This window comes from Aspergillus candidus (genome assembly GCF_002847045.1).
Source record: "Aspergillus candidus strain CBS 102.13 unplaced genomic scaffold BDW47scaffold_4, whole genome shotgun sequence".
NCBI classification, from domain to species: Eukaryota; Fungi; Ascomycota; class Eurotiomycetes; order Eurotiales; family Aspergillaceae; genus Aspergillus; species Aspergillus candidus.
In genome coordinates, this window is record NW_020194009.1 from 566804 (window position 1) to 586710 (window position 19907).

Here is a 19907-nt window from a genome sequence, read left to right on the forward strand (position 1 = left end):
TAGTTGACGGCCTTGTCTTTCCTTTGTCTTTTGAGTGGGTTTATGTCCTTCACGTGGTCTGGTGTGTAATGATGGCTTTGGGAATGGGTGTCGTGGTTGTGACTTCATGGGACAGATGCAGCGACTGCCCTAACTATCTAGACAATTCTGCACTTTTCTCAACGAGATATCTACGGTTTATTCAAGTATATTTCCCATCATATAGAAGTTTTATTGGTCGTGATAATCTATTTGACATTCGTCCATCATGCAGAGTAAATCCTTGGATCTATTCAACACCAACGTCCGTTCCAGTAGTTTTGCCGGTATGCGATGCCAGAACACATGTAGATTTCAAGTCCTGTGTCGAATTTATGTTATATTTAACCTAATCTAGACATCCTTAGACGGGCTCATAGGACATATGTGAAACAATAGCAGTGAAGATCACTGCTCTTAATGCCCCAGTGGGATATCTCAATGAATACAGCATCTGGAATGGGAGCGGATAGATAGAAGCCAATCCTCGCGTGGGAGACTGTAGCCAGGAACCTGGGTATCTTGAGGTTCTTGGTCTCTGGCATTGTTGGACTACATGGTTGGCTAGCCAGTGCACATGAAGTTTCCCAACGACGCCATTGCGATGTTCATCTTGGCCACCTCCGAGAATACCCCCAAAGCCAATCCAGTACGCCTATCCCTACTCGATAGGCCATAATACTCCTACAACAAAAGCAGGTATGAAAGATCGACCCGATATTTTCCGCCACAACAAATGAAGAAAATCCATCCGCCTTGCGTCGGTATGCGAGACAAGATTGATGATCTGCATTCCGGGCCGCACGGAGGACTCCTGGAATGCAGGGTAATCTGCACGGCCCGGAAGCAAGCCTTGATTTCGCCAGGTTCTGGAACTTGACTCGTCATGGCGTTGGCTGTGCTGGACAGAATTGATAGATTTTCCCTGCTTGGCTAAAACAGTTTGGGGCTCGGCGTTGTTTCCGTATGAGGATGTTAGTAATTGCGGGATTGTCTGTTCTGGAGGCACCTTTGTTGATTCTACTTGATTCGCAGTTAGTGTAGATTTTACATCCCTGGTGTAGAATATCCTATTTTGTACAGGTGCAATTGAAAATAGTAGTACCGGTCTTGTCGGTCATCTGTCAGGCAAATCAAGGTCATCTCAGGTTCAACACTCATTGGCCCATGCGTTGCGTTCGTCGTTTAAACGTGCCCATGTGTAGCCTATCAAGACTCCATTTGGTTGAAAATGACGACTCTTGCATCTGGTGGCGGTTTGATCAGAATGAGAGTCGTCATCACTGTCGTAATAACGGCCTGTCAGTTATTCAAGCTCATTAATGCAAGTCATACATGATGATCCCAGGACAATAACATGTGCCCAGTTATGGCCACCTATTACATCAGTCAGGAATGTGCCAGCTCAGTTCAGGAAAGAGATACAGTGATTTTGATCGACTACTGCAAGATCGTCAGCCTCCGACGGAAGAAAGGGATAGGAAGAGAACCTCGCCAAGACTAGGAATCTTGCTATCCCCTGCATGGCTGGTATCTTGCGTCAAGTGTTTGAAGCAGTCCCAACCTATACTTCTTAGCTCCATTACATCAGTGGGCAGATCAGAGCGAGTCATCTCTGCAAGGATCTGCTCCTCATGCACGTAGATCACTCCCTCATTCCGTACCAAATGCTTGTAATCGTCACCACAGGGCTGAAACAGATTGCCGGGCCAGCGATCGCCAAGCAGCTTCGAGAACTCTTGCCGAAATCAAGGGGAAAAGCGTCGTACTGCTTGCGTGGCTTCTCGCCAACGGAGAAAAGATCGTCTGGAAATTACATGTGCTCCTGCGGGTTTGTGCAGTCCAGCCACTGGAGGAATTTCATGCGTCCCAGTAGGGAGATTGCCATTTCGTTGTACAGTCTTTGAGATGGCGTATGTCTAACACAAGTCTGCTTGGATCAGATGAGGCGGTGCCGATGTGGGACCTTGTAGGGGTCTTATATAAAGATCGTGTCCCCGAGATGTGATCTCATTTGTGTTCAGATTCCCAGGCGCACATCACATACATCATGACTTACGACAAGGAGAAACAATTGAGCGAGGAATGCGAATTCGTTGACTCACCAGAAGAGTATGCCCAGCTAAGACGTGTCTGTGACGATATATCGGTGGATGTTTTCCTCGTAGCCGTGGCCGAACTGGCAGAGCGGTTCACTTACCGCTCCATAACGGCCCCTATGCGTAAGCACGCGTTGTCGGGAAACTGAGCCGCGCTGACCATGACATCAGAAAACTATATCCAGAACCCTCGTGAAGATCCTTTCCGTCCAGGGGCGCTGGGCATGGTATGGCTGCCCTGTAGCGCAAAGTGGAAATAAACAACGGTGGCTGACAGATATACTGCAGGGCCAAACAGCTGCCACTGGAATCAACTATTTCTTTGTATGCTGGTGCTACATGGCACCTATTCTGGGTGCCGTTGTGGCAGACACCTTTCTTGGGAGATTCAAGACCATCGTACTGGCCACTGGGTAAGGAGATGGATGTTCCTGTCGGGCCAGGATTGGGCTAACAACACCAGTTTTGCCGCATCGGGGGTAATGACTCTATTTGTCACGTCACTGCCGGGCAGTCTTGATCGTGGAGCCGGCATGCCCGGCCTGATGATTGCATTGATATTGGTTGGATTAGGGTATGTACTGTATCCACTTGGAAAGCATAAAGACTAACTTAGGACAGTGTCGGTGGGATCAAGAGTAATGTTGCGCCGCTCATTGCTGAGCAATACGGTGCACGGCCTGAGCGTGTTAAGACGCTACCTAGTGGAGAAAAGGTAGTGGTGGATCCAAGTATCACCGTCCAGACGATCTATGCCCGTTACTTCTGGTAGGAACCCTCCGACCATATTAGGAAGAAATGTAGCTTATCAAGTTAGGGTGATCAACCTTGGTGGACTCTCCGTCATTCCAGTATCGGTATGTTGATTCTCCGCTCCTGGAAACGTCCGCTAACAATGCTAGTGGCTTGAACTCAAGGTGGATTTCTGGGCGGCTTTTATGCTCCCCCTCTGTTTCTGGGTCTTGGCAATGGTTGCTCTGATTGCCGGGCGTACGAGATATGGTACATTCCTCCCCCCACTCTATCCATTGCTTGTCCTGACAGCAATCGGCAGTTGTTCGCCCGCCCCAAGGATCAGCCATCACGACCGCCATTCGCGTTCTCTGGATCAGCTTAAGGAACGGAGGAAAGCTCGATGCCGCCAGACCTTATGCCTTGGAAAAAAGTGGAAGTCCTGTACCGTGGGACGATGTCTTTGTAGATGAATTGAAGCGCGCTCTGGTCGCATGCCGAGTGTTGTAAGTTGGACCTCCGTTGTTTATATTGTCTCTGCTAATCAGCATCTAGCCTCATGTTGTATGTATACATCTCCCGTGATTATATGCGCGTCGTATCTGACGTGTCAGTCCCATCTTCTGGCTCTGTAACGGTCAGGCCACGAGCAACCTAGTCAGCCAAGCGATGTCGATGAACACCCACGGCGTCCCAAACGACATGAGTATGTACCTCAATCCCTGCCACGAATCTTGCTAACCCAAGCAGTGGGTTTCTGCAATCCCGCGACCATTCTCATCGCAGTTCCGCTCTTGTAAGTTCCCCTCCGCTTCGAAGTTTAATAAACCTAACCGGTCCCAGTGAGACGGTCATCTTTCCGATGCTGCGTCGATTCAACATACGCTTCAAACCCATCAGCCGTATGACGACGGGGTTCTTCATCAAAGCCTGCGCCATCGCATACGCAGCGATCCTCCAGGAGCGTACGTATGATCACTCTCCCTGAGAATTCAACCCACTAATCGCCTGCTCCTGGTCCAGTCATTTATAGAGCATCCCCCTGTCAACGTAGTCCCGAAATAGAAGGCTGTGGCGAGACCCGCCGCGGCGAGAAAATCAGCATCTTTCTGCAAGTGCCCGTATATTCGATGATCGGTCTGTCTGAGTTCTTTGCCGTCTTGTCCGGCATGGAATACGCATATACCAAAGCACCCCAGTCCATGCGCAGTATCGTCTCCGCCTTGTTCCTGCTGATGTCCGCCATCGGAGCTGCCCTGGGCATCACACTCTCCCCGGTCTCAGTCGACCCCACAGTCTTGATAGAGTTCATCTCCTTGAGCGCGGTTATGTTCGTCACAGCGATCGCCTTCTTCCTCTGCTTCCGGCGCTACAATCGCGCGGAAGAAGAGATGAACAAACTCCAAGAGCCGCGGAGCTCAAGCGAGACAGACGAATCCAGTCGGTTAGAGAGGCAATAATCCGGCCCCGTCCTCCCCCTTTCTGCATTGTTCACATAGATTATTTTCTTCGTGTTATAATTAGATAGATACCATTTGATCCCATAGTTCATAATGCATTGTCGCTGGTTCGCCGTTTGTTGCAATTGTATAAATCGTCTTTGGTAGTGTCGCATGACACAATCACGCCTTGAACCGCCCACACAGCACCACATCCTCCCCAAATGGATACCACTTGACCCCTGTCAACCGCGAAGCAGGCACCACAGCGCCCGCTTGGTCTCTCGTCCGCTCCGGCGACACCACAACGCCTCCCTGGCCCAGCCACGTCGGCGCAATCGTGACAATGACCGAGTCCACAAGGTTCTGACACGCCGGCGCCAACAGCGAGTTGATAATCGAGCCACCCCCCTCGATCATAACGCTATGCAGATCCTCTTCGCGCAGCTGCCGCAGCACAACTTCCCAGTCTATCCGATGCTCTCCGCTCTCCGTCGTGGCAACGTCCATCCAAATGTATTTTCCCCCGTGTTTCTCTAACACGGCCTTTGTCGCCGGTGGCGGCGACCGCGTCCCCGTCACGATGTAGGGGGCGCGTCCGCGTCCTTCGCGCGCAAGCTGCAAAATCTTGGACTCCTTTTTCAACTCCCATCTCGCAGTGGGGTCGATTATAATCGGTCGCGGTTGACCCTGGAGTCCCGATCCGCCGTAGCCCCCCACGCCGTGGACGCGACAGTTCAATCCTGGGTTGTCGGCTACCGCTGTGCCTACTCCGATGAGGATAGCATCGTGGCGCGAGCGGAGATAGTGTGTCATTGCCTTTGATTGGGGACCGGAGAGCACTGTTCGAGTGCCTGGGGAGAGGGCCAGCGACGAGTCCAGCGAGGTCGCGAAAGTCAAGGTGACGAAGGGTCGGGCGCTGGTAGGAACGGCGGCATCTTGCGGCGGGAGATGAGGTTCGAGGAATTGGCGATCGGAGTCCGGGAAGTCCAGGGTGTCGCTGGGAGGGTTCGACATGGTTTCTGTGGACTGAGTTGGACTGGGGCGGTTGTTGTCGTTGTGAAGTTGTTGCGGGTCGATCGTCACCCCACCTTATGCCCCTCGCCAGTGCAATGCGGAATTCCAGCGACATTCATTTCATTCGGTGTTTTCCTTTTTCTCTTCAACAAGGACAATCATATTATCTATACTTGTCATAATTCTTGCAGTATTTGATCTTTATCCTATAGTAGTGTGGCCTTGACTTGGTAATTTTGATGACGAGCGCATCCAGTGATGTATTCCACTATATATTCCCCGCGGAACACCATCTATTCTTTCATCCTCATTTGTTTTATAGCCAACATTTACAAGACGTAAGACAAGATCATGACCTATTAAGATCCATTCGCTTCTAAAGATGTCTTTTCGGTTAATTCCAAGATATCAATCCCATTCAGCGATTTGACCTTGTCTAATGCCCGCCGAGTTTCTAACAAGGTTACGAGTCTTCGACGTCATTGGCATCAACCACGCCTTCGCCACGTTGACGGATCAATTGTCCGGAACCCAACGGTAATATCTACCAAAGAAGGCCGTCGCTCAGTGTAACATGCATGATTCAGTTCACTATCACCATGGACAAAAGCGTCGCCCCAAATCTGCCGATGGCGTGTAGCCCGGGGAAGGGCGAATGTTGTGACGAGGGCAAGATCGCAGCGGATGGGCTGGACAGGGACCTCCATCTTACCGGTGCGTATGTCAAATAATGATGACGAGAGCTGTCTGACGGTCCCAGAGCGTGGTCGGGTCGAGATGGACGTCAACAAGGCCGACTCCGGCGTTGCAGATCTCCTAACCGCGCTGAATCGTCGGAAGTCGACATTCGAGACAGAACCAGATGCAACACACAAGCGAGAGCCGGACAAGCCGTTCCCGATGAGGATGAACCTGGTCATCCATGTCGTGGGATCGCGCGGCGACATCCAACCGTTCATCGTGTTGGGGAAAGCCCTCATGCGACACGGCCACCGCGTGCGGTTAGCCACTCACCTCGTCTTTCGAGATTTCGTCCGCGAGAACGGTCTCGAGTTCTTCAATATCGGCGGCGATCCCGCAGAGCTCATGTCGTTCATGGTCAAGAATCCTAAACTGATCCCCAAGATGAATTCCCTATTGCAGGGTGCAATTGGCCGCCGGCGCAAAGAGATCCGGGCCATCATCGGGGGCTGTTGGAGATCTTGTATAGAGGCCGGCGAGGGTATTGACTCTACTAGCGATGCGGCTAACAAGGAACGCCCGTTCGTAGCGGACGCTATCATCGCGAACCCTCCCAGCTTCGCGCACATCCACTGTGCCGAGAAAATGGGGATTCCATTGCATATGATGTTCACGTTCGTCCCCATGCCCTTGTTTGGATTGCAAGTGGGCAGGTTCATAGAGAGAATATAGGATGCCATGGTCGCCGACGCAAGCGTTTCCGCACCCACTCGCCAACGTGCGCACCACCGACATCAAGCCGTCCGTGGCAAAGTTCGCATCGTACGCAATCACGGAGATCCTCATCTGGCAGGGTGTGGGTGACCTGCAGAACGACTTTCGCCGGTACGAGCTGGGCCTGGAGCAGCTGGATGCTCTGCGTGCGCCTAGCATCCTCCATCGGCTGCGCATTCCCTTTACCTATTTCTGGTCGCCCTCGCTGCTCCCTAAGCCGGGCGATTGGGAGTCCCACATCGATGTCTCGGGGTTCAACTTCCTGTCTGGAAATAGTACCTTCAAGCCTCCGCAAGACCTCGCCCGCTTTCTCGAAACCGGCCCTCCGCCCATATACGTTGGATTCGGATCGATCGTCGTCGACGACCCGGACGCGTTGACTCGCACGGTGCTCAACGCGATACGCATGACCGGCCAGCGCGCGCTGATATCGCAGGGCTGGGGTGGGCTGGGCGGATCCCACATGGTGGACGGGTTGGATCAGGACGTGATGTTCATTGGGAATACTCCGCACGACTGGCTATTTCCGCGGGTCAGTTGTGTTGTCCATCATGGCGGCGCAGGGACAACCGCTATTGGCCTCGCCCTGGGTCGTCCAACGACGATAGTGCCGTTCTTCGGGGATCAGCCGTTCTGGGGCTCACTGGTGGCGCTGAACAAGGCTGGAGCGCAGCCCATCACTTTTACTAAACTGACGGCGGACAAGCTGGCAGAGGCTATCAACTTCTGTCTCGAGCCATGGATGATCGCACGTGTACAGCAACTGAGTGACAAGATCCAGTCCGAGCAGGGTGCGGAAGATGGAGTTGCCAGCTTCCATCGTCAGCTAGATGTCCCCAAATTGCAGTGCAACCTGTGTCAGGACAGACCAGCTGTGTGGCGCGTGCGAAAGACGAAAATTCTACTCAGTGCGTTCGCGGCGGCGGTTCTCGTTCAGGAGAATAAATTAGACCCATGTGACGTCAGGCTGTATGGCTCTCTTTCTTTCTGTGTTCCTGATTTTACCCCCGTCGACCGGAGTCGAGGCTGACTGCACCAGGTACCATAGCACGCATTACGAAGTAAATCACGATCCCCGAGGACCAATCGTTCAGGCGATCGAGGGGTTGGCAGGATCTATGACGAGTTTTCTGTCAGGGTTGGCCGAGTTTCCAATGGACGTCGTCAACAGCTTCAGCCAGGACTTGTCCGCTCGCTTTGCCGACAGTTATGGGTTGTCCACCTGGGATGCCCGCGCATCAGTGACCTCGACTGCGTGTACCGGCGCAGACTCAACATCGACTACGGTAGTTCCGACATCAGAGAATCAAACAACGCTGTCAGAGAGGGCTGGTTCGGCTAGTGACCAGTCGTCAGCGAGCAACGAAAGTCAGAACCTACCAGCCATGGGCAATAAGCAGCGGAGTAAAGGACGGACGTTGATCGCCAACACGAGCTATACGGGACGCCGGGTACTGAACTGGATCGTGGAGTTACCCATGGGTTTGACCCTCGGCTTATCGCAAGGATTTCATGAGGTACCCCGGTGGTATCACGACCGCACTGTGCGCGAAACACCCCAGGTGAGAGGCTTTTGGTCCGGGATCGACGCTGCAAAGAAGGTTTGTCTATTTACGCACTCTCTGTCGTTCTTCAATCTGGCATTGTCATGCTGTACGCACGAGACCCAAAGCTCACTCTCTCCAGGAATTCAGCTACAGCTGGTATGATGGGATATCTGGGGTCGTGACCCAACCACGGTATGGATGGAAAGAAGGCGGCTTCATTGGGATGGCGAAGGGCGTCGGAAAGGGTCTCGGTGGGTTACTGCTCAAGCCCCAAGCAGGTCAGTATCTGTCTATATTCTCCACGAGGAAGCTGGTTTGACACGGGGTAGGTCTATGGGGGCTTTTCGGCTACCCATTGAACGGCATCCACCGCCGCATTGAACGGAGCTATGGCATCGACCGACAGTGCTATATTGTCTCATCGCGCATTCGGCAGGGCCTCGAGGAATGGGAAGCTGCATCCCCGCGTGAGCGAGAGATGGTACTGAGCCAATGGCCCGCTTACGAGGAGTTAATGCGGAGCAAGCATGGACAGACGGAGAGCTAGATCTCTGTTGCATGTGCCCCATAGACGAGATTTATAATAGAAAGTGAAATAGCTCTACTATAATGTACGATGTAGAGGGGGGTCTGAGATAGAGTTTCAACCTACGCTGTTCTCCAAACGTAAACCGGCTGGGACTATAAATGCGACCAGCGCATGAGCAGAGCTTAAATATAGAGAATTAGAGACAATAAAAGCGAGACAAACGAGACTCTCGTGTTTTTGGTCAAGCAATCTGATTCATGATGCCATGGGCAATGCAGGTATAATCAACGCTGACTCAGCTATGCAGCACTTTAATGAGTGACACATGACGTCGCTCCGAGCGCGTCTCGCGGCGCGTCTTCCGCATCGATATCGAAATGCTCTAAAGACCGGACGCCGCAAGTGACGCCCGGGATTGTCTATTCCCAGCCGGTCCCTGTCAAATATTACTTGAATATGGAATTTGGTGACCACAGCGATCGACCGCTGAAAAAGAGGCGCTTTTTTGTCGATGAAAATCCTGCAGCGCCGGGCGCGTCCGACCATCCATCTCCTGGAGTCGACGTGATATCCCCACCAGAGGACTTACAGGAAGGGGGGATACTGCAAGAAGGAGACGAGTTATTGCAGGAGTCTACAACAGATGCCGCTGCCCCGAGTCCGCCACCGACCGGGACGCATTCAAACACCCCGGATGAACCCCCACACCCAGCCCCGGAAGACGGGTTCGACACGGCGACCTTCACAGCCATTGTCGGCGAAGAGTTGCCCCCACACTCGATTCGGAAAATTCGCACCGCTGCCGCTGATGATCTTGAGCGTGCGGTGAACATATACTTCGACGGGTCGTGGAAGACCCCTGTCAACAGCACCGGTGCCGTTAACCAGACGACCTTAACATCATCTCGAGATCGACTCCTTTCCACCCAGTCCCCACCCGTTGTCCGAAGCCCTACGCCAAGAGGCCACGCAAACACACCGACAGCACCCCGCAATGCTATGCCGACCGGCCCGAGGTATATTGGTGCGTTTGGCGTGGGCGCATGGGCGACTCGTAGCGGTACGGGGCTGGTTCAGCATGGCGAACACGTCAACATTGAACGGGCCAAGACGCAGCCGATTGCCCGAAAGGGTCGCGCGGGGAGGGTCATCATGACGCAAAAGGCGGACGTCCTAACACGGTTCACCAACCGCGCCGGCCAGGAGATCGGGCGGCTGCCTCGTGAGACGGCCGAGTGGGTCTCCACACTGATTGATCAACGCATCTGCCGATTAGACGGGGTGTGCGTGTTTGCGCCTGATCGGATTCGTGTTAATGACACTATTTACTTGCAGCTGCGCTGCTATCTTCGTGTTGGGGAAATTCAATCGCGGGGGGTTGATGACATGGCCGACGACAATCGCTCCACTGCGCTTTTCGAAGAACAGGAGAGTACCGAGGAGAAGAATTTGCGGCTGCGACAGGTGGCTCTAGTCAAACTGTTTGATGAGATTGGTCTGACACCGACTTCCACCAATGACATGACAAGAGAGCACAAAAAGGAGGGTTTGCTGCGCGCCGCGGAGATGTCTGAGCAGTATGATAGGGCCAAGAAAGAGAGTAAAGGCCACGATGACTCGGAGGAGGAGGAGCCTGCCGAGCTGGAGGAAGACCAGCTTGATACACTCTACAAAAAGGCGCAGTCGTTTGACTTTAACATGCCCGAGACGGAGCCTCCGCCGTCTTTTAATATGAGTCTTCGTACATACCAGAAGCAGGCACTGCACTGGATGTTGTCAAAGGAGCAGGACACCAAGACCGAAAGGTCGACATCCATGCATCCTCTCTGGGAGCAGTATACCTTCCCTACAAAGGATGTCGATGACAAAGACCTGCCGGTCTACCCTGGGTTCGAGCATTTCTACGTTAACCCCTATTCTGGCGATCTCTCCGTCGAGTTTCCCGCGCAAGATCAGCAATGCCTTGGCGGGATTTTGGCCGACGAGATGGGCTTGGGCAAGACCATTGAGATGATGAGTCTTGTACACGCCCATAGAAACATTCCACCGGGCCAGGCTGCCAATGTGTCGGGCTCTGGTACACCGACCAGGCTGCCTGGCCCGTCCAGCGTGGCTTGTGCCCCATACACTACGCTGGTCATCGCGCCGACCTCCCTGCTTTCGCAATGGGAAAGTGAGGCCATCAAAGCCTCCAAGCCAGGGACCATGAAGGTACTGGTGTACTACGGGACCGACAAGAGCGTCAACCTGAAGGGGCTCTGCTCTGCTGGCAACGCAGCTGCACCCAACGTGATTGTTACAAGCTATGGCACGGTTCTCTCCGAGTACCGTCAGGCGCCAGCCAGCCAAGGTCTATTCTCAGTAAACTTCTTTCGAATCATCTTGGATGAGGCCCACGGCATTAAAAACCGCCGGTCCAAGACTGCACGGGCCTGCTATGAGCTGCAAGCACAACACCGGTGGGCCCTGACGGGTACACCCATTGTAAACCGTCTGGAGGATCTGTTCAGTCTGGTGCGATTCCTCAAGGTCGAGCCGTGGAATAACTTCTCTTTCTGGAAGACGTTTATCACGGTACCGTTTGAGTCCAAGGACTATGTGCGTGCCCTCAACGTGGTGCAGACGGTCCTAGAGCCGTTGGTACTCCGCCGCACCAAGACGATGAAGACGCCGGACGGGGAGCCCTTGGTGCCGCTCCCGCGGCGGACGATCACCATTGAAGATGTTGGGTTGCCAGAGCAGGAACGGGAAATATACGATCTGATCTTCACCCGAGCCAAACAAACCTTCAATGCCAACGTGGAGGCCGGTACCTTACTCAAGTCTTACTCGACCATCTTCGCTCAAATCCTTCGCCTGCGCCAGACGTGCTGTCACCCCATTCTGACACGCAACAAGTCAATCGTTGCCGATGAGGAGGACGCCGCAGCAGCGGTCGAGGATCCCAAGGGATTAACAGATGACATGGATCTCCAGGAGCTAATTAACCGGTTCACTGCGACAACGCAGACCGCAAATCCGGAAACCCAGCCCGACTCGTCCATCAAATTTACCACCCACGCGCTGAGACAGATACAGAACGAATCCAGCGGCGAGTGTCCCATCTGCTCAGAAGAACCCATGATCGACCCCGCCGTAACGGCCTGCTGGCACAGCGCCTGCAAGAAATGCCTCGAGGACTACATCCGCCACCAAACGGACAAGGGCGAAGCTCCGCGCTGCTTCTCCTGCCGAGGGCCAATTAGCTCTCGGGATATTTTCGAGGTCGTGCGACATCAGTCCCCAGGTTCGACCACGCCCGCCGACAGCGATACCCACGCCTCCACCCCGCCGACCAGCTCCCAGGCCGCCCCGCGGATTTCCCTCCGACGCATTAACCCGCTATCACCGTCGGCGCACACCTCAGCCAAGATCCACTCGCTCATCAACCATCTTCACCGCGTCCCGCCCGACCAGAAGTCCGTCGTCTTCTCTCAGTTCACCAGCTTCCTTGACCTCATTTCCCCGCAGCTTGACCGGGCCGGGATTCCGCACGTGCGCCTAGACGGCACAATGCCGCAAAAGGCGCGCGCGGCAGTCCTAGCAGAGTTCACCAAGACGGAGACATTCACACGAGATGAGCTCGACGAGATCGAAGAAGAAGACGACACCGACACGCCAGGCCGGGAAACCACAAGAAAACCACCCCCTCGCCATCTCAAACCCTCCACCCCGCGCGTCCTCTTAATTAGTCTGCGGGCAGGGGGCGTCGGCCTGAACCTGACGGCCGCAAACCACGTGTTCATGATGGACCCGTGGTGGAGTTTTGCCGTCGAGGCACAGGCCATTGACCGGGTGCATCGCATGGGCCAGCTGCGGGACGTGTCGGTGACGCGGTTTATCGTGCGGGACTCGATCGAGGAAAGAATGCTGCGGGTGCAGGACCGCAAGATGAACATTGCGGGGAGTTTGGGACTGCGGGTTGGTGGGGATGGGGGGGATGATGAGAAACGCCAGGACCGTATTGAGGAGTTGAGGTTGTTATTTGACTGATCTTCTGGGATGGAGTATAGAAGTGTGGTGACATGTCCTGCAAATTACATTGGCTGTTATATAGAGGTTCTGGTATATCTCTCCTTCTATTTCTTTTCCTTTCTGCTTTTTAGTAATAGATGGATGGCACAAGGCCACCGGCTTTCCCAAGGAGTGACGTTACCGATGCTATTCCGACACCACAATCGGGTCGTATCCAGCGGCACAACCATAGGTCCACCTGTTCACGAGTACACACGTCTCCCTTATGCTTGACACTAGACAGTCTTATTGACACAAGACAGTTTATATCCACTGCAAGATACCAGCTCTTGGCACCATCTGTATGGACCACGTGACTGCGGGTAAGAGATTTTCCCCGCATGCAGGCTGAGGCGGTATGACGCGGCAGAAGGAGCTATCCGGGGAAATGATTTGCCTGAGCTTCATCCACCTCATTTCATCCTCTCTTCCTCACTTTTCATTCCTTTGTTCTTCTTCCATTTTTCTTGATCAGTATATCGTATATTGTTTTGTTAAATTGACTCTATAGCCATTATACATAGAAGCTTTTTCATTTTGGGGCCTCCTTCTAAGCTTCAGCTACTACGTGCGTAACTTCTATGACCTCAGCCCCACCCCGCTACACCAGACCGTGAATCCATCCCATATCTTAGCTCCCGCCATTGCCATGGCTATGAGACCATGATTCCGAGATCCTGAGTTACCGATAATTCTCTGCCAACGTACACACCATGGTGCCCTCGTCGTTCCCTGTGACCCGCCCCAGTCGCACCGTCGACCCCGAAGCTTCCCTCGTTCTTGTCGGCATCCGCGGCTGTGGCAAGCGCTCTATGGGCTTCGTGGCCGCAACCGCCTTGAAACGCCGCTTCATCACCGAAGAACACTATTTCAAGGAGGTTACCGGGATCTCGCGACACGAATATCTGCAGCAGTATGGCAGCCAGCAGTTCCAACACCGCGACATCGAAGTCCTGAAACTCATGCTGGAGAACCATCGCACACGCTGCGTGATTGAGTGTGGACTTGGGAGTCTCACGCGCCCGGTACAAGAATTCCTCCGCCAGTACTCCGCCACAAACCCGGTCGTATATCTCCTGCGCGACATCGAGCGCATCCAGAGATTACTGGGATTCGAGGACCAGGCAGTCAAGCGCCTCTGCGAGGGAGATCCGTTGCATCGGACCTGCTCCAACTTCGAGTTCTACAACATTGAGGACCGGTCGAGTGTGGTGATCCCGACCGACGAGGATGCGCCCGATCGCCGGTCGGTCGACTACTCCTTCAAGCTCAAGGCGGCCAAGGAGGACTTTACGCGCTTCGTGTGTCTGGTGACGGGCACGGAGGTGGACGACTCGGCCTATGACTCGCCGTTTGTCCTCCTGGAGACGCCACCGGAGCAGCGGTCCTTTACCCACGCTATCTTCGTGCGTTACTCAGATCTAGTCGAAGGCGCTGTGAACCTTCCCGAGCTGGAATCGGGCGGCGATGCCATCGAACTGCGCGTGGACCGGTGGGGCCCCGGCATGGCGAGCACCGTGAGCAAGCAGGTTTCTGTGCTGCGGCGAAATGCGCGTCTTCCCATCATCTTTTCGATCGACAGCACAGCGTCGGGGCTCGGCAGGGACCGCTCCCCGGCGGAGGTGCGCGAGGTATACTTCGAAGTCGCGGAGCACGGCTTGCGATTAGCCGTCGAGTACCTCGCAGTGGACTTGGTCCAAGATCCAGTGCATTTGCAGTGGGTGGTGGGCAACCGCGGCATGACCAAGATCATCGGACACCACACCTACGAGCCGATGGAGAACGTGGCCTGGGATGACGACCAGTGCGTCTCTCTCTACCTGGAAGCCGAGAAACTGGGCTGCCAGATCGTGCGCGTCCTGCGCGTGGCGACCGAGCGCGAAGACAATGCGGCGGTGGCCAAGTTCACCAACAAGATCCTGTCCCTCCCAGGCGCGCACCCTCCGCTCATCGCCTACAACGTCGGCAGTCTCGGCCGCACGTCGCAGGTCTTCAACTCGATCCTCACGTCGGTCACGCACCCGGCCATTGACCGCGCCAACGACACGGGCCGCAACCCGGAAATCACCTCGCGCGACGCTGTCCAGGCTCTCTTCCAGAGCTACGTGCTCGATCCTCTTCAATTCTATATCCTCGGCGCCAGCGTCGCCTACAGTCTCTCCCCCGCCATGTACAACGCGGCCTTCAAACACTGCGGCATGGCACACCGGTACAGCATCCCCGAGTCGGCGACGCTCTCAGCGCTCGACCGCTTCGGCCGCGACCCCCACTTCGGCGGCACAAGCGTCGTCCAGCCCTGGCGTGTCCAGGTGTCGCAGAAACTAGCCCACAAAAGCCGCCACGCCGAGGCCATCGGCGCCGTCAACACCATCATGCCGCTGCGCGCGCGCCCCGACGGCACCATGTTCCCGCTCCACGAGCAGGCCACGCGCCGCAACCAGGCCGGCCCCATCCTCGGCTGGTACGGCGAAAACACCGACTGGGTCGGCATCGTCACCTGCGTGAACCGCAATCTCTCCCCGCGCAACACCATCAGCCCGCTCAAGACCACCGCCCTTGTTATCGGCGCCGGCGGTATGGGCCGCGCTGCCGTCTACGCCATGCTGCGTCTCGGCTGCCGCAACATTTTCATCTTTAACCGCACCCGCTCGCGAGCTGACACCGTCGCCCACCACTTTAATTCGTGGGCGGGTTCGACGGTTGTGCATGTCCTCCAATCTCCAGACGAGCCTTGGCCCGCCAACGCCAATCCCCCTTGTGTCATCGCCTCGTGTGTCCCCGCCGACCCAGCGGGGACCGAACCACCCGCCAACTTCGAAATGCCACCCCAGTGGTTGGGTAGTACCACCGGGGGCGTTGTATTAGATGTATTATTCCCTTTCATATAACCCGGCCCTTGGCATTCCCAACAAACCCCCCCATTTATTATCAACAATGCTGATACCAAATAATAGTTCGCATACAAACCCCTCGAAACCCCCCTGCTAAAACAAATGCGCCGTCTGCGCACCGAAACTGGCCGTCCGTGGGTCCTCGTCGACGGCCTCGACAACGTCTCCGAGCAGGCCATCGCGCAGTTCGAGCTGCTCACTGGGCGAAAGGCTCCTCGTCGGCTGATGACGCGCGAGGCGAGACGCTGCTTCTCCGATGCTAGTGGGGGAGGGGTCTTTTCTGATGTTGAGGGGACGAAGTTGGTGTAGGATATATGTAATGATTTCTGAGTATATACTTCTTGTTTATTATATTCTATTTGTGTGTCTGTTTGTACTATATGTGGGCGGTATTGCAGTCCGGTACTCGTGCTGGTATCTACGATCCATCAGTAACTATATACAACCCCAGAGACTAGTGATACATGTGAGATTATGAGAAATGCAATCAGCCAACGTCAGCTGACATGCGTTGTTTTCTCACATAAGAGACTGTCATTCTGACTGTTCATGTCTTTGCAAGCTTTTGCAATCACTATTGGCGCTTCTTCGTGGTCGTCATTATCATTGTTGTTTTGACTGTTTTTGTTGGTCGTTCCTCTCTATCTAGCTGAGGGTATATTTTTTTTTCTTTTTGGCTGGGTTAGCGAGCGATAGATGTGAGATGTGAGATGTGTAGATACTACGATATGGACGTGTTGAAGGCTGACATCGCGCTGTCTCGGTACTGCCACGCGGATGCGTCTACGGTAGACAAGACTACAACACAAACAAGTCTACCGTACGAAACGATCCTCTAAATTACGCACTACCAAACACAAACGGGAAAAGGAAAGAAATCTCGCTATCATTAAATCGTGCTATTCCGCCCACGGCGGCTTTCTTCTTTTTTAGAATTATCTGACAGTAACAATGACGGATATCACCCTGGGTGAAGCGGAGAGAAAGGAGGGACATGATGGGAAGATGGAAGAAGTATGCTGTAGACAGTCGATCCGTAGTCGACTCATTTTCTCTATCCGAGTTGGTGTGGAATATGGCTAGTCGTCTGTAGAGACAGGGAGGGGGGATGATGGGTCGGGTATATATATGTCGGACCCAAGAACTGTACGTGGTTCCCCCGCGTTGGTGACAACTCAAGCATCACGAGATCACAAGATTACGAGATCACGCCCTTTTCCGTCGTTTGCTCTCACTGCCTGGGGGCTGGCTGTCCTCGCCGTACGTGGGCACCTCTTCGACGGTGTTGGCCGGGCTCGTCCCTTCGCTGTCGGTCAGGGTCTCGACGATCCGGCCCGAGTCGTTTGGAACGGGGCCCGGGTTCGGAGCCAGACCGGGCGGTGCGCCGTAGCCGTTGCTGCCGTCGTATCCGCCGTAGTAGGACTGGTTCGGGGGCGGGTTGGCGCCGAATGGGTCGTCGTCCGCCGGGACGTGGTCGAAGTTGAAGAGATCGTGCGCGTCCTTGAGGCCGCTGTCGTCCGGTCCCGGGTGGACCGGGGGCTCTGGGAGCGGGTGCTGGCCCGACGCGGGGTCGCCGTACTCGAGATTCGACTTGTGGTGCGGGTCGGCGTCGTGCAGGTCGGTGAAGTAGTCGTTGCTGAAGATCTGGTCCAGGTCGAGCGGTGGCGGCGGCACGCTGCCGTCGGCGCCGAGGCCCGGGATGGCGCCGGTGGGGCTGAGGGGCTGCAGCAGATTGGTGAGGTTCTGGACGGACCGGTCCTGCTCGGCCTGCATCTTGACGAGGTTGTCGATCTCGGCGCGCGTGTCGGCGAGGCGGCCCGAGTAGTTGTGGGGCATGGGCGGGGGCGTCGGGGTCATCAGGGCGTTGTTGTGGGACAGGGGCACGTCGTCGCCGCCCGGGTGCGACTCGTGGGCCATCAGACGCAGCATGTCCGCGCGCTGGTTCGGCGTCAGCGGCACGTTCCCGCCCGAGGTCTCCAGGGACGAGAGGACATTGGGGAAATCGGCGAGGCTGGTCGGGAGGCCGTTGCGGGCGTTAGAGTTCTCGATGACGGACATGATGTCCCGCTGGGGCGCGTCTCCCTGCGCCGTCGGGTTCGGGGGCAGGGGGGCCTTGGGCCGCGGGCTGGCGTCGAACACCTCCTCGACCTGACCCGTCGGCGGGGCCGTGGGCTGGTGCCGGGAGGGGGCGCGCGGCGGCGGCGGCGGGCGTTCGTAGGCACTGGCGGCGGGGGACAGGGTGGTGGCGCGATTGGCGCCGGGGGCCGGGGGCGCCTTCAAGAGGAGGGGCTGCTTCTTGGCGGTGCGGGCGGCGGCGGCAGCGGCGGCGGCGGCGGCGGCGGGGCCGGGGAGATTGGAGGCGCCCAGGGTGCTGAGGGAGTAGTCGTCCCCGACGTCGACGATGTTGCCCGGGTCCTGCGAGATGGCGCCGGCGAAGGAGTTGGCCAGGTTCTGCGGGCCGCCGTCCTGCCCCTGCAGGCTGCGATTGTAGACGGTGGCCAGGAAGGTCAGGATGGCGTTGATGGAGTTCTCGTGACGACTGTGCTGCTCCTGGAAGTTGGCGGCCTGGGCGTAGAGCTGCTCGTGCTCGCGGCGGAGCTTGGTGATGGTGGTGGAGATGATCTGCTGCTGCTGGCGGATGGCCTGCAACTCGCGGTAGACGCCGGAGAGTTGGTCCTTGGCGACGTCGTTGTTGGTGATGAGGGAGAGCTGGCGACCGCGGGCACGATCATGGTGGAGGCCCGCGGGCTCGTCCGTGTCGTCGTCATCGGGGTCGCCGTCCTCGGTCTTGACGCGGACGGGCGGCTTGGCGGGGCGGTTGGCCTGACCGCCGGAGTTCTTGGGCTTGGAGATGAGCCAGAGCAGGTCGGGGTGGCCGCGGCGGAAGTAGGGATTGGCGTATTCGCTGGGGCTCTTGTTCTTGCGCTCGCTGGCGCGCATCGAGTTATCGGACAGGCCAACCTTCTTGTGGAAGCCGTACATGTTCAACTGGCGGACGAAGGAGGCGTAGTTGTTGTGTTTGAACAGCTCGGGGATGAGGGTCTTGGCGAACTCGTCCTCATCCAGGACGATGAAGGAATTTCCGTCGTCCGCCCACCGGATTAGTTCGGTATTCTTGGACTCGTCGAGGAAACTGGGTGGGTCAGTGGCTTCCGTCTGGGTGGGGGTGGGGAGATGAGGGTGAAGGGGTCAAGGGTCAAGGTACCTGCTCAGTTTTTGGACAAACGGGGGAATCTGCTTCCGCTTGGCCTGGGCGTCCCGCTTGGCGACGACAGCGCGTTGGTAAAGATGCTCCAGACTCTCGCCCCAGGGGCCCGGGTCGGCTGGCTGACTGCCATTCTCCGAGGTGGTGGAAGGGGATTCATATCTGGAGCCGCGGGTTGGCACCGGGGCGGGGGCGGCCTGGCGACGCGCCAACTGGGTGGACGAGGCGGGGATGTCCTGGGCGGCGGCGTATGCGGCGTTGTTGTATGCGGTAGGATCGGAAAAGGGCGGTGGATTGGCGACATGCGCGGGATTCTGGCCCCACTGCAGGAACTGATCGTTGGAGAGCTGCGGACCAGCGGACTGGGGAAAGTTGGGAATGGGGCCCATATGCGGTTGAGGAGGATGGGGGAGGGGAGAGGTGCCCGGGGCGGGCCTCTTGCGCGTGACGCCTTGGGGACTCATCGCCGACGACGGGACCCAGGGTCGGGTCGAGCTGGTAGAAGCCGTGAGACGATCCGGCGACCGATGCGAACGCTTCGGATGGCAAGGAAAAATGGGGAGGGAAAAGTTGGACAGCGGGTGTGGAGTCGCAGGGCAACCACTGTCCGGGCCCAAGATGGCCGCACCGCGGGGACACCGGAGGACGAAGGGGCGCGATTTCCAGACCGGGGTTTATATTCGGTTGACTCTATGCCTCCAGGGAAGGGCTGTGAGCAGCAGTCGGAGTCTCGAAAGCGCGTGATACGGCGATAGGCGAGGAGAACGACGGGGGCTTGATGATGGGAGCGCGACGAGGGACGGCGGACGCTAAAAAAATCAACCCGAGTTACGAACGCGGCGAGAGTCGTTCTTTTTTCTCCTTCCAACCCTGTTTTCCTTGTGAACCCGGATGGATGGAGATCGATGTGGACGAGAATCCG

General features: G+C 56.0%; 6 protein-coding genes across 6 annotated transcripts; 4 read left to right on the forward strand and 2 right to left on the reverse strand.

Annotated features, from left to right (window-relative positions):
* Nucleotides 1–2068: 2068 nt before the first annotated feature.
* Nucleotides 2069–4309, forward strand: BDW47DRAFT_122654 (putative POT peptide transporter; the record flags this gene model as incomplete). Its single annotated transcript, XM_024815885.1, has 13 exons — nt 2069–2240; nt 2289–2344; nt 2406–2530; nt 2581–2691; nt 2739–2885; nt 2935–2974; nt 3020–3107; nt 3172–3355; nt 3405–3413; nt 3464–3555; nt 3600–3645; nt 3693–3814; nt 3873–4309. The coding sequence occupies 13 exons, from the start codon at nt 2069–2071 to the stop codon at nt 4307–4309; spliced, it is 1629 nt and encodes a 542-aa protein (XP_024675628.1).
* An 81-nt stretch (nt 4310–4390) lies between these two features.
* Nucleotides 4391–5414, reverse strand: BDW47DRAFT_56606 (RibD family protein). The gene has a single exon (XM_024819327.1). It carries the CDS (start codon nt 5303–5305, stop codon nt 4472–4474), a length of 834 nt encoding a protein of 277 aa, XP_024675629.1. The 5' UTR covers nt 5306–5414; the 3' UTR covers nt 4391–4471.
* Nucleotides 5415–5562: 148 nt separating this feature from the next.
* On the forward strand, nt 5563–8914 carry BDW47DRAFT_99401 (glycosyltransferase). Its single transcript, XM_024820876.1, has 6 exons — nt 5563–6019; nt 6066–6660; nt 6719–7729; nt 7800–8361; nt 8447–8585; nt 8637–8914. Exons 1-6 carry the CDS (start codon nt 5884–5886, stop codon nt 8852–8854), a joined length of 2661 nt encoding a protein of 886 aa, XP_024675630.1. The 5' UTR covers nt 5563–5883; the 3' UTR covers nt 8855–8914.
* A 378-nt stretch (nt 8915–9292) lies between these two features.
* On the forward strand, nt 9293–12868 carry BDW47DRAFT_122657 (DEAD/DEAH box helicase; the record flags this gene model as incomplete). Its single annotated transcript, XM_024815886.1, has 1 exon — nt 9293–12868. One exon carries the CDS (start codon nt 9293–9295, stop codon nt 12866–12868), a length of 3576 nt encoding a protein of 1191 aa, XP_024675631.1.
* Nucleotides 12869–13602: 734 nt separating this feature from the next.
* BDW47DRAFT_122658 (repressor protein) lies at nt 13603–16089 on the forward strand (the record flags this gene model as incomplete). Its single annotated transcript, XM_024815887.1, has 2 exons — nt 13603–15747; nt 15844–16089. 2 exons carry the CDS (start codon nt 13603–13605, stop codon nt 16087–16089), a joined length of 2391 nt encoding a protein of 796 aa, XP_024675632.1.
* An 897-nt stretch (nt 16090–16986) lies between these two features.
* On the reverse strand, nt 16987–19449 carry BDW47DRAFT_115319 (uncharacterized protein; the record flags this gene model as incomplete). The annotated part of the gene is made up of 2 exons (XM_024814785.1): nt 16987–18913; nt 18986–19449. The coding sequence occupies 2 exons, from the start codon at nt 19447–19449 to the stop codon at nt 16987–16989; spliced, it is 2391 nt and encodes a 796-aa protein (XP_024675633.1).
* Between the last annotated feature and the right edge of the window lie 458 nt (nt 19450–19907).

Coding starts and splice junctions, on each gene's coding strand:
- BDW47DRAFT_56606 (XM_024819327.1), bottom strand. CDS start 5,305: ATGTCGAACCCTCCCAGCGACACCCTGGACTTCCCGGACTCCGATCGC.
- BDW47DRAFT_99401 (XM_024820876.1), top strand. CDS start 5,884: ATGATTCAGTTCACTATCACCATGGACAAAAGCGTCGCCCCAAATCTG. Junction 6,661..6,718: donor CCATTGCATATGATGTTCAC/GTTCGTCCCCAT, acceptor GAGAGAATATAG/GATGCCATGGTCGCCGACGC. Junction 7,730..7,799: donor GACCCATGTGACGTCAGGCT/GTATGGCTCTCT, acceptor TGACTGCACCAG/GTACCATAGCACGCATTACG.